This window comes from Peromyscus maniculatus, chromosome X, assembly GCF_049852395.1.
Source record: "Peromyscus maniculatus bairdii isolate BWxNUB_F1_BW_parent chromosome X, HU_Pman_BW_mat_3.1, whole genome shotgun sequence".
Classification (NCBI taxonomy): domain Eukaryota; kingdom Metazoa; phylum Chordata; class Mammalia; order Rodentia; family Cricetidae; genus Peromyscus; species Peromyscus maniculatus.
Window position 1 is genome coordinate 6,984,947 of NC_134875.1, and position 12,901 is coordinate 6,997,847.

The 12,901-nt window shown below is 37.4% G+C and overlaps 1 protein-coding gene across 4 annotated transcripts in view; it reads right to left on the bottom strand.

The window, feature by feature from the left end:
- The window catches only part of Aff2 (ALF transcription elongation factor 2), a 578,922-nt gene that overhangs the window by 107,668 nt on the left and 458,353 nt on the right, over nt 1-12,901 (bottom strand). For all 4 annotated transcript variants that reach the window (XM_042268758.2, XM_042268755.2, XM_042268756.2 and 1 more), the window contains exon 7: nt 9,744-9,840. In XM_042268758.2, coding sequence (XP_042124692.1) covers nt 9,744-9,840 — 97 coding nt within the window. The remainder of the gene's footprint in view (nt 1-9,743; nt 9,841-12,901) is intronic.

A 12,901-nucleotide genomic window follows, 5' to 3' on the forward strand; every position in this document is an offset into this window, starting at 1 on the left:
TTGGCAGGAGAGATTGGGGTAAATTTGTTTTAGGTTTAAAGAACCATGTCTTGCATCCAATAGTCAATACACATTTACCACAGAAATGAATCAATGATCTTGGCAGTTTGAGAGGCATGACTATTTAATTACAGAGTATCCTGAAGGAATACAGGCTCCATACAGGTGGAAATAGAAGACTCTAAATGAGAGATTAGTTCTAGGCTCATGTACATGTGGGTCCATCCTACTATTAAAAAGAAGGCTCTTATTAACATTGCAAAGAGGAGGAGCTCTCACTAGTGCTTCCATCCCACTTGGTGTCAAAAAAAATGCTTTCCATACTCTTCTGGATTTACCTCCAAGCTTGATGCTTATTATCTCTTATTAGCCTGTGGTCCCTGCCTTCTTACTGTTCCATTATTTCTTTATTCTTACCCTGCTTTATGCTCTTTGCTAGAGGAATCTTTTGAGATTCCAATTTGATCACGTTGCTCTCCTTTTCAGACTCTGGAGTGGGGCTGTAGCTTAGTATTAAGCATAAGCAAATCCATTTCTAGTTGCTGCTGAAGAGCCAGCCAACAAACAAACAAAAAATACCATATTTCTAGATTCCCATTGCTCAGTAAATTACACATCAACCTTATCTACCCTTATGCTTACATAGGACTCTACTATGATCACTGCTGATTGAACAGCGGCCATGTGGCAGGTCCCACTTATTTTTTGCATATTTTTATTAATATGACAGTTTTTCTAGTGCCTGTCCAAAGATAATTGACAATAGGATTCAGAAGTATATGCTTTCATAAAGGCTTACTCCCTTATGCTGTCTCTCATGAAAGACAGAAAGTCCTTTCTAACGACTTTGATTTGTCAGCTGATGATTTCTTCTAGAGCTTATGTTTTGGCTTATTGTAACTTAGTGGAAAGTGTACTATTATTGGTAAAGAAATATCTCACACATAAAAGTCACTTTTGACAGTAATTTTCCTCTAAGGAAGTACAGAGACACTAGGAAAGAACATCTCAGTATGGGCTAGACATTTTCATTTTCCCATTAGAGGAGCCAATGAAAGTGGCTCTTGGTCACTATTCTCCTGCTCTTTGTGAATTTAAAAACTCAAGTTTTCTTTCTCCCAACCAATTTGAGCCCTCTTTCCCTTCACATTAAATAATACTCAAATGATATTGTATGGTTTTTCCATAGAAGACAGTCAATACAATAACAAAAACTCTCTCTCCCTACCATGTAAGAAGAAAAAAAATGGGCAATATACTTATAGTAGATAGCAGATACTTAGTGCTTCTTATTTTCCAAAACATACATCAGTACACTTGCTGATGATCAAATAACTTTATCATTAGCACACTAGTGTTATCAGCTTTTTTGTCCCTTCAGATCACATTAAGCTCAGTATGAAGAAGAACATCAATTTTTAATCTATAGGGCAAATATTGAGTGAATTATACTCAGTTTCCATATTGGAAAAATGAGGCAACTGAAGTGAAATATTTCTTTGTCGTTTTCAGCTCCAGCATCCTATATTTTAATATACATATGCATGACTTGGGGCTAAATATGAAACTTGTCTACCTCCATTAGCAAAATAATAAGTTTGAGCAAATTTATACATTTTTAGTGAAACAGTCTAAATACTCATTTTAAATATATTTTTGATAAAAGACAGTGTGATTGTATACATTTAGTAAGTTCTGCTTTAAAAAAATACTAAGCCACTTGTATTCTGAATGGCTAATGTTAGATTTGTAGCTATCTAGAATCTGGACAATTCTTTTGCTCTTTATTCTTGTTATAAATAGAAAAGTAAACATGGAAGCCTAAGAATAAGATAAACTCTGCTCCATTCAGAACATGATCCATAGTGTTTAAATCTTGTCTATTGGCTTTTCTATCTGAAGGTCAATAATTGGTGAAGGTATAGGGTAAAAGCATGCTTGACACCTAGACCAAAACCTTAGTTACTTTTGTTTCAAAGTCAGCATATCAAATTAAACATCTTACATTTTTAATTTAGAAGTATTTTATTACCAGAATTTATGAGATACATTCATATATCTGTATTTCAGTCTAGAATTCTGATTAAAATCAAAGCTTGGAAGCTTCCCATAAACTCATGCATACATGATAAATTTCCCTGAGCTTGCTTACTAATGACTCCAAGTCACAACCTCCATACTTCACCCATGCATTAAGACAGAAGTTAGGGAGATAAAGGGATTTAAAGTAACACAATTGAATAAAACAGGGAGTAGGTTGAGAGCATAGATAGGGACACTGCTTGTTGGCCACTTCAGCTCAAGGTCAGTGACAAGAGCAATATGGTCATGCCTCTTTCTTCTGACACTTTATTTCAGATGTGCATATAGTGATCTGTAGCTTCTCAGAGGTAGCTGATGCTTCTACTGCCATAATCTTTAAAGAGGCAACATGTGCTATATGCCCTTTGTAGATGCAGACATCCATGGCTCTGCCCCTAGTGGAGCGCCGGGAGTCTAATTAGCATGAAAGAGGAGGGTTTATATAAGCGAGAATTGTTGAAACCAAGGTTGGATAAAGCACAGGGACAAATAGCCAAACGAATGGAAACACATGAACTATGAACCAAAGGCTGAGGGGCCCCCAACTGGATCAGGCCCTCTGAATAGGTGAGACAGTTGATTGGCTTGATCTGTTTGGGAGGCATCTAGGCAGTGGTACCAGGTCCTGGGATCGCTGCATGAGTTAGCTGTTTGAAACCTGGGACTTATGCAGGGATGCTTGGCTCAATCTGGGAGGAGGGGACTGGACCTGCCTGGACTGAGTCTACCAGGTCGATCTCAGTGCTTGGGGGAGGCTTTGCCTTGGAGGTGGGAATGGGGGGTGGGTTTGGGGGAAGGAGAGGGGGGCAGGAAGGAGGAGAACAGGGGAACCTGTGGCTGTTATGTAGAACTGAATGGTATTGTAAAACAAAATTAAATTAAATAAAAAAATATTAAAAACATAAAAAAAATATTCAGACATTTAAAAAATACTTAATACTTCTGTTTGAATCTAACACAAGCACTTTACCATTACAATTTATTATAGACTATATGATTTTAAAACACTAAAAACCATACAACCCCAAGGTTTAGTTACAATTATTTTGCTAAACCTAGTCATTAACTGAACATTTCCAATCATGTTAAAGTTTTTTGAATTTTAAGTGGTCTAAATGAAGTCTATGTTTTCAGTCTGATTCATATTAATAAAACGATAACATTACTGTTAAAATGTCCTAATGGCAATTTCTAGAAATATGTGTGTATGTGTGTGTACAATCAGTCTGAGGTGAGTTGAGTTATAAGAAAGCCATGTCCTCATCTGAGAAGGTTTCAGATACCGAGCATCACAGAGCATCCTGCCTCCAGAAGACAGCATACTACAACTTGGATCTAGGTCAGTCAAATATTGTGCTATCATTTGGTAAAATAACAAGCAAAGGTTTACCTGGTTCTATACATGTACTGGATGAGTTTTAGAGGCTGGCCACTATACATTTGAAAAGTCTTTGGAATCGACCAAATTCTAGAGTGCTTAAAACTTTAAAGACAGAAATTTTAATAATCCTGTCAATATAATTCTGTTGTTAAAAAAAAAGCATTTGAGACTGATTAGTCTGCTTCTATTGAAAGAGAAGCACAAGGTCTACATCTTTAGATCTTTCATCGAACTGCGAGCACAGCATCAATAACTGCTTTTCAGCTGTAAATGAAAATTGATTCCAGGTTTAAATCTCCATTTTATGGGGTTTCTTTAATCCTAAGAAACATAAGAAGAAAAATTTGAGAAAAAGGGAAACAGAGGGTTCAGTCAAATGAGGCAGGGCTATGCAGAGAATGGGATATATCCCCACTAAGGAGATCATCATCTTGTATCTAGCTACTGATCCCCAGTGAAATGATCATAGTACTATTGCCTGCTCTAGATGACTGACTTGAAAATGGTAATTCAATAATTTTGCAAGAGGAAGGCTAGATATGGAAATATATCTGTAATGTCAAAAATCCCAGATGACAAGTCAAAATTCAATCGCCTAGTGATAGACATCATGTGACTCCCCAAGTCAAAACCATTCCATTGATATCCACCTGTTTTTTTTCTTTCTTTTAAACACAATATTGCAGCAGAAATGCTCACACAAACACTAAATACACAGCATTATTTCTTATACCAACACTGTTCTCAAACTTTGTAGTACCTACTGTGAACTTAAAGTGGTGTTTCTGTCTTATTTGGGGTTAGCTTCCATGGGGAAAACAAAAGGAATACAGCATTACAGGAGAGCCTTTAATCCTTTTTCTGTAGCAGAGCAAGAGCTATCTCAGAAAAAGAAGAGACCAACTGAATTCAAAGTGTATGATTCAATTGTCCATCTATAACAGTCCTTTGAAGAACTTCCAGAGGCATGTAATTTTCTGAGGACTTGATACAGTGTCATTGGTGACCTGGCTTTTATTCCTGAAGATGCTGGCTTAAAATCGCCAGGTCCCAGAGGAGTTAATGTCATCCATACCTGACTGATACTTTTAAATGACAGTTAAAACACTCAATCTAATTCTTAGTAAATACTATGGACACCTAAGCCAAAATGAAGAATAATGTCTATTCCCTTGTATATCTAAGAGAGAATTTCAGTTAACACTAAATGGGCTACAAGAAGGATAACCATATATTTATCATGGTTAAAGTTTTCCACATACTTTCTCATAACTAATTTTTCCTTACAACACTCCTATGAATTAGACAAGATTGTTTTATCCTAATTCACTCATGAGAAATTTGAGACATCAGGATGTTTGGCAATTTCTCCAAATGTGATATAATTAGTATGTATGAAGTTGGCCTTATTACCAGGCTTCTCCAGTCCAGAAACTACACTTTTAATGTTATACTTTTAATTTCTGATGGTTAGGAATACATGACTAATAAACATTAAGACAAGACAGATTCTTTTCATTCAAGTTTGCTAATATGCTGGCTCTTTTTCTGTACCTAATTTAGTAGTTCTCTTTAGCTTCCCATTCTTTACAGGAAAAGGGAATGTGGATAGAACAATATTTCAAAGAATACTAGAATTTTTATATCATCAAACATAGCCATAACAATGATGAATATCACATAAAGTGATGAATAGCTGCTATGCCCTAAGCTTTAGTCTGTCATGTCCTTTGATATGTATTGGTCCACTTCATCATTGAACCTACTATGACTCAATGGGTAGGTGCTACTGTTATCTTTACATTATAAAAACTAGAACTTTTGCTAAAATTTATTCAGTTTGAAAATACTAAGACTAGGATTAAACTCAGATCTGTTTGACTACATGACTGATCAATACTTATTGTTCAATAGTGTCTTAGCATGGGTACACCATCTTAGAGCACAGCAAATCCATGTCATCATCTCTCAAAGTCCTTAATAGGATGCAAACTACACTAGGAATGTGAAAAAACACTTGTGTTTTCATTTTCTTTCTGCATATGTGATGTGTATGTTCTTGATGTTTCTGGAAATAGAATGGTCCCAATAATAAGACAAATTAATTGTGCCATATTATTTACATGGCCCCTTATTATCCAGATGAAAGCAATGTAAAGTATTAAGTTACTTAATAAGACAAACATAAAAAACTATACAGTGATTATACTTATCTTTCTATGCTAAAAAGTGTCAATACAAATGTCCATGAAAATATTTCCCTTAAGTACACAAAACAGCACTAGATAGTAGCCAAAAGGCAGAAATGCCTGAAATATCAAGAGATGAACAGATAAACAAAATGTGCTTCATCCAAACAATAGAATATCATTTAACCATAAATCTGAATAAAGTGTTAGTATATGGTATAACCTTAAATAACTTAGAAACAAACCATTATGGTAAGTGAAGCCAAATATTAAAAGGGTCACACATTGTGCCATCCCATTATAGAAAATAGCCAAATCCATGAGGACAAAAAAAAAATAGATTCCTGAGCTATCAAGACCAGGTAAACTATTTAAATAGACCAATAGCCCCTAAGGAAATAGAAACAATCACTTAAAGACTCCCAACCAAAAAAAAAAAAAAAAAAAAAAAGGCCAGGACCAGATGGTTTCAGTGCAGAATTCTATCAGATTTTCAAGGAAGAGGTAACACCACTACTCTTCAAATTGTTCCACACAATAATAGAAACAGAAGGAACATTACCAAACTCCTTTTATGAGGCTACAGTTAGTTACCCTGATACCCAAACCACACAAAGATGCAATAGAGAAGGGGAATTACAGACCAATCTCCCTCATGAACATTGATGCAAAATTACTCAATAAAATACTGGCTAACCGAATCCAAGAACACATCAAAAAAATTATCCACCATGACCAAGTAGGCTTCATCCAAGGGATGCAAAGACGGTTCAACATACAAAAATCTGTCAATGTAATACACCATATTAATAAACTGAAAGAAAAAACACGTGATCATCTCATTAGATGCTAAAAAAGCCTTTGACAAAATCCAACACCCCTTCATGATAAAGGTTCTAGAGAGATCAAGAATACAAGGAAAGTAACAAAACATAATAAAGGCAATTCACAGCAAACTGACAGCCAACACCAAATTAAGTAGAGAGAAACTCAAAGAGATTCCACTAAATTCAGGAACAAGACCAGACTCTGCCCATATTTATTAAGTATTGTACTTAAAGTCCTAGCTAAAGAAATAAGACAACAAAAGGAGATCAAGGGGAATCAAATTGGAAAGGAAGAAGGCAAACTTTCCCTATTTGCAGATGATACGATAGTATATATAAGTGACCCCAAAAATTCTACCCAGGGAACTCCTATAGCTGATAAACTCCTTCAGTAATGTGACAGGATACAAGATTAACTCAAAAAAAAAATCAGTAGCCCTCCTGTATATAAATGATAAATGGGCTGCAAAAGAAATCAGAGAAACATCACCTTTTATAATAGCCACAAATAATATAAAATACCTTGGGGTAACTCTAAGCAAGTGAAAGACCTGTATGATAAGAACTTTAAGTCTCTGAAGAAAGAAATCGAAGAAGATATCAGAAAATGAAAAGATATTCCATGCTCAAGGATAGGTATAATTAACATAGTAAAAATGGCAATCTTACTGAAAATAATCTACAGATTCAATGCAATACCCATCAAAATCCCAACACAATGCTTCACAGACATGGAAAGAACAATACTTAACTTTATATGGAAAAACAAAAATCCCAGGATAGCTAAACGAATCCTGTATAATAAAGCAACCTCTGGAGGCATCACCATCCCTGACCTCAACCTCTATCATAGAGCTATAGTAATAAAACAGCTTGGGGCTGCCATAAAAACTGACATGTGGACCAATGGAATCGAATTGAAGACCATGACATTAATCCACACACCTATGAACATCTCATTTTTGACAAAGGAACCAAAACTGTACCATGGAAAAAAGAAAGCATCTTTAACAAATGGTGCTGACATAACTGGATGTCAATTTGTAGAAGATTGCAAATAGATCTATATCTGTTGCCATGCACAAAACTCATGTTCAAGTGGATCAAAGAGCTCACCATAAATGCAGTTACACTGAACTTGATAGAAGAGAAAGTAGGAAATAGTCTTGAATGCATCGGCATAGGAGATCACTTCTTAAATATAACACCAGTAGCAAAGACACTGAGAGAAACAATTAATAAATGGGACCTCCTGAAACTGTGAAACTTTTGTAGAGCACAGGACATGGTCAATAAAACAAAATGACAGCCTACAGAATGGAAAAAAGATCTCCACCAACCCCACATCTGACAGAGGGCTGATCTCCAAAATATATAAAGAATTCAAAAAGATAGACATCAAAATACTGAAAAATCCAATTTTAAAAAATGGGCTACAGAGCTTAACAGAGAATTCTCAGTAGAAGAATCTCAAATGGCTGAAAAACACTTAAGGAATTGCTCAGCATTCTTAGTCATCAATAAAATGCAAATCAAAATAACTCCGAGATACCATCTTACACCTGTCAGAATGGCTATGATCAAAACTACCGAAGACAGCTTATGTCGGAGAGGATATGGAGCAAGGGGAACACTCCTTCACTGTTGGTGGGAATGCAAATTTGTGCAACTAATCTGGAAATCAGTATGGCAGTTTCTCAGAAAATTGGGAATCAATCCACCTCAGGACCCAGCTACACCACTCTTAGGCATATACCCAAGAAATGCTCAATCACACCACGGAGACACATGCTCAACTATATTCATAGCAGCATTATTGATAATAGCCAGAACCTGGAAACAACCTAGATGATGCCCCTTAACTGAAGAATAGATAAAATAAATATGGCATGTATACACAATGGAGTACTAATCAGCAGTAAAAAACAATGATATCATGAAATTTGAAGGCAAATGGATGGAACCAGAAAATATCACCCTGAGTGAGGTAACCCAGACTCAGAAGGACAAACATGGTATATACTCACTCATAAGTGGATATTAGATGTAAGGCAAAGGATAACCAGACTACAAACCACAGCTCCAGAGAAGCTAGTTAACAAGGAGGACCCTAAGAGGAACACATAGATATCCCATCAAAGGAGAGATAGATGAGTTCTACATGAGCAATCTGGGAGTGGGTGGTAATGGAAGGCAAATAATGGGGCATGAGAACATAAGGAAATGGGAGGGTCAAGCTGGAACAGGGACAGAGTGGGAGAGCAAGGAAAGAAATACCATGATAAATGAAGACATCACGGGAATATAGGAAGGGGCAGGGTGCCAGGGAAGTTCTCAGGAATCCACAAGAATGACCTCACCTTGGACTACTGGCAATGGTCGAGAGGATACCTAGACTGGTCTACTCTGGTGACCGGACTAGTGAATGCCCAAACTGTCATTGTAGACCCTTTTATCCAGTGAATAATGGAAGCAGATGCACCAGGTGGAGCTCCAGGAATCCAATCGATGAGAGAGAGAGAAGGATTCTGTGAGCAGTGGATGTTGAGATCATGATGGGAAAACATGCAGAGATGACCAGCCACAGTAGTGGAAACCCATGAACTATGGACTAATAGCTGTGGAGCCCCCATAGGACTAGACTAGGCTCTCTGGATATGTGAGACAGTTGTTTAGCTTGGACTGTGTGGGGGGCCCCCAGGCAGGGGCATCGGAATCCATCCCTGGTCCATGGGTGGGCTTTTTTGAGGCCAGTGCCTAGGATGACACCTTGCATAGCCTTGGTGCAGGGGGAAGGGGCTTGAACCTGCCTCAGCTGAGTGTGACAGGCTCTGCTTACTCCCCATGGGAGACCTTGACTTGGAAAGTGTGGGGATAGGGAGTGGGTTGGGGGAAGGCTGGGTTGGGAAGAGGGAAGAGGGGAGATCTGTGGTTAGTGTGTAAAGTAAATAGAAAATTTCTTAATAATAAAAAGAATAGATTAATGAGATACCCTCAGGGATTAAGGGAAAGGATGAATGAGTATATTTCATGGGTATAGAGTTTCCATTTGGGATAATAAAAATAGTTTGGGATTGGTGATGGATGTACAAGTTTGTCAGTATATTGAATGTCACTAAGCTATGAATTTATAAATACTTAATTTTATGTTATATAATATTCTTTCTTTCCCTGAAAAAGGAAGAGGCTGTATTTATGAAAGCCATTGTATTTCTTTGTGCCCACCCACTTCAGGCCCAATGCAAAGATCTAAGATCCTCCTACCTGGTAGAGCTCATTGGCTGTGCATTGAGTTGTCAAGGTCTTCACAGGCTCAAGGTCATCTTCATCACTGCTCAGCTTCAGGTCATCCTCAAGTATCCTGAAAGAAATCAGAGTAGTATTTGTGTTACAAAACATCTTGTCTAATTATTCTCAGATACATCTTGCAATGAGAATAAAACTATTGTTACTATAATCTGATAGCTGCAATTCTGTCAAAAGTGCAGAGGGAACCAAGATTCTTACAGCTAATTAGATATTTGAGCTCTTTTAGTTATGTCATACACTGCACACATATCTCCTCCCTCTAACTTACCCTAAATCAAGAGAGCAATAGATGATTTCATCATCTCTAGAGACAGCAGGAATCTATATATTTTGACTATTAAAAGGATAATAAATGTTCTGGTCAAGCACTATCAGGTGATGGGGGATTGCATCTCTATAGGACGTTTCTTTGACTCTTCTAGGCAGGAAGACAGGCATGATAACAGTGCTAGACTGCTCTGGGGGATATTGGAGTAGACTGCTGAGGCTCTCTGTATGACAGAGGTCAAGGGAACTTTCACTGCCTCTCTGTACTGGGCAGCTCAGTGACCACAGAAGAGCTGAGTGAGAAATGGCTAGGCATTAAATTCTTGATATATGATCCATTTCTTGCAGTAAAATTTGATCCATAAAGGTATCTGAAAAATATAAGAGGTTTAGCTTTTGGTGATGAACTGGCAATTTCAAGACTGTTAGTTGTCCACATAATACCATTAGTTTTGACAAAACTGTTAATTTGAGTGCTATCTATCTCTAGTGTCTATGTTGGAGTTAGAACAGGAAGAACAGCTTATTACCCTAAAGTTCCAGGTACATAGCCTTCAATGATCAATTTGGTTTCACTTTTTAATTGATTCAATATGAATTTAGAGCTCTTTAGGATACAAGTGGAGGGATTCTCAATCATTCTGTACCATTTCCTAACTCCCAGGCACGATGTTCTGCTCTTCTGTTCTTTTTTTTTTCCTGGGTTAACATCAAGCTCAACTCTAAAGCCAAAATTCTATTCCTCAACTCTAGAAATCATATACTGTGCCTTCCCATGGCTTAGTCAAACTTAATTCCTTTACAAAAGTTTTCTAGAAAGAATAATCTCTACAAAGAATCTCTCTTTCCTTTATAAGTTCCCTAAACTGTTCCTGAATCACAGCACAGTTTTCCACAGTGCTTCCCTCATTGCCATATGGGTGACATGACACATTTGATTCACTTCCATCTTCTTTTTAGCATCTTTCCAAAAAGGATAGAGTCTGCCAACTTCATTTTCTATATAAGAAAGGAAAGGTTCAGATAGGTGAACTACTTTACTCAAGGTCATACACTAGCACAATATCAGTGCTAAAATTCCCATTTGTATTATGCATCTATAAGAAGGAAGGGAGAAGGGGAAATGAGTCTTCTAATTTGGTTTAACATGGAATTTTATTTTAGAGGTGTTGTTCAATTATTGGAAAGGGCTTCATGTCACAGTGGGTATGCAATAATTCTCCAAAGAAAGCATAGCTCCCATACGCCCATACTTAGCCATAGAAGCCCAGGATATAGATATTAAGGTCTAAACAACAACAACTGATGCAAAGTGTGATGAGAAAGACACATATTTGAGTTGGTCTTAGATCAACTAATTTGGCAGGATTTATGACTGTCGTGCAAGCAACTAATGGCCGTCTTGGAGATCTTAGTGGAGAAGTATATGTATCTTGACATTTCAAGTTTTGGGTTTGTGGCTCTAAACAAGCAGTTCTTTACAATGCATCCTGGGAAATGAAGACTGTATACTGTATCATTTTTACAAGCTATAGAATGAAATATTTTAAAACTAACTGTGCTTCTCATTGTAAAATTTTTGCTCTGTGTGCACATTTGTATATGTTAATATGTGTCAATGTGGCCAGCACAATGAATGACACAAGATTCATCCATTTGTAGTGGTTAATTTCCTGAGTCAGGTAAAGTGTTACACATGTGGTGATATATTGTACACCCTAATAAAATTGCCTGAGGATCAGAGGACAGAGCCAGCCACTAGATTAGACATAGAGGTCAGGCAGTGGTGGCACACACCCTTAATCCTATCACTTGGGAGGCAGAGATGTGTCTGAATCTCTGTGAGTTCAAGGTCACACTAGAAACAGAGCCAGGCAGTGGTGGCACACACCTTTAATCCTATTACTGAGAAGCACACATGCCTTTAATCCCAGGAAGTCATATCTTGGCAGAGAAAGGGATATAAGGCATGATGAAACAGGAACTCACTATCTTTAGACTGAGGATTTCATAGAGGTAAGAACTAGTTGCTGGCTGTTCTGCTTCTCTGATCTTTCAGCTTTCACCCTGATATCTGGCTCTGGGATTTTTATTAAAAGACCATCTAACATTCAAATGACATCTGGCATCCAACTTGTGGGGCATGAACTCACAAAAATGCTGCTTGCCTATGGCCTTATAGGTCACATCTCAGACCTGAGCTGCATGTGGCCAGAGTCTCCACCCCATGTGGGCTGGAGTCCCTAACCCCTGGCTAAGGTTTTGTTGCAGCCTCTCTGCAGCAAACTCCCCAGGCCCAGGCTCCAAACATGCTAGAATTAGTTGCTTTTGCACATTCTCCCTGGATCTTTGGCTTCTCCCCTCTCCCAGTGGGCTGTGGCTTTCTCTGGACCCCTTCCTCAGGCTGCTGCCACACCATCATCTGAATTGTCACTGTCAGCAGACTTGGTGAGTCAATTGGGATTTATTTAATGGAGGAATTAGTTAAAAGAAAGTTTTTCCCCCATTAAAAAGTGGGAAACATTTTTACAATGGAGGGTGTTTGGTCTCTGTTTGATAACACATTAGGTGGTCTGAAAATGGAACAATTAAATGAGAGGATAATTAATGTAGATGGGATTATATAATGTCAATTATAAATATTATCTGTTTGATAATTTTTGTTATATCATTTAAAAAGTTGGTTAATATAAGTGCCAAGATAAAAATTTTAGAAAAATTTGTTAAAACAGATCATAGAGAAATTCAGACCCAGACAGAGGAATTTAAAGGTGAACCAATCTCAGCACTGAATTATACGGTTATAGAGAAAAAGCCTAAGGTTTTCAAATAGCCAACCTTAATCT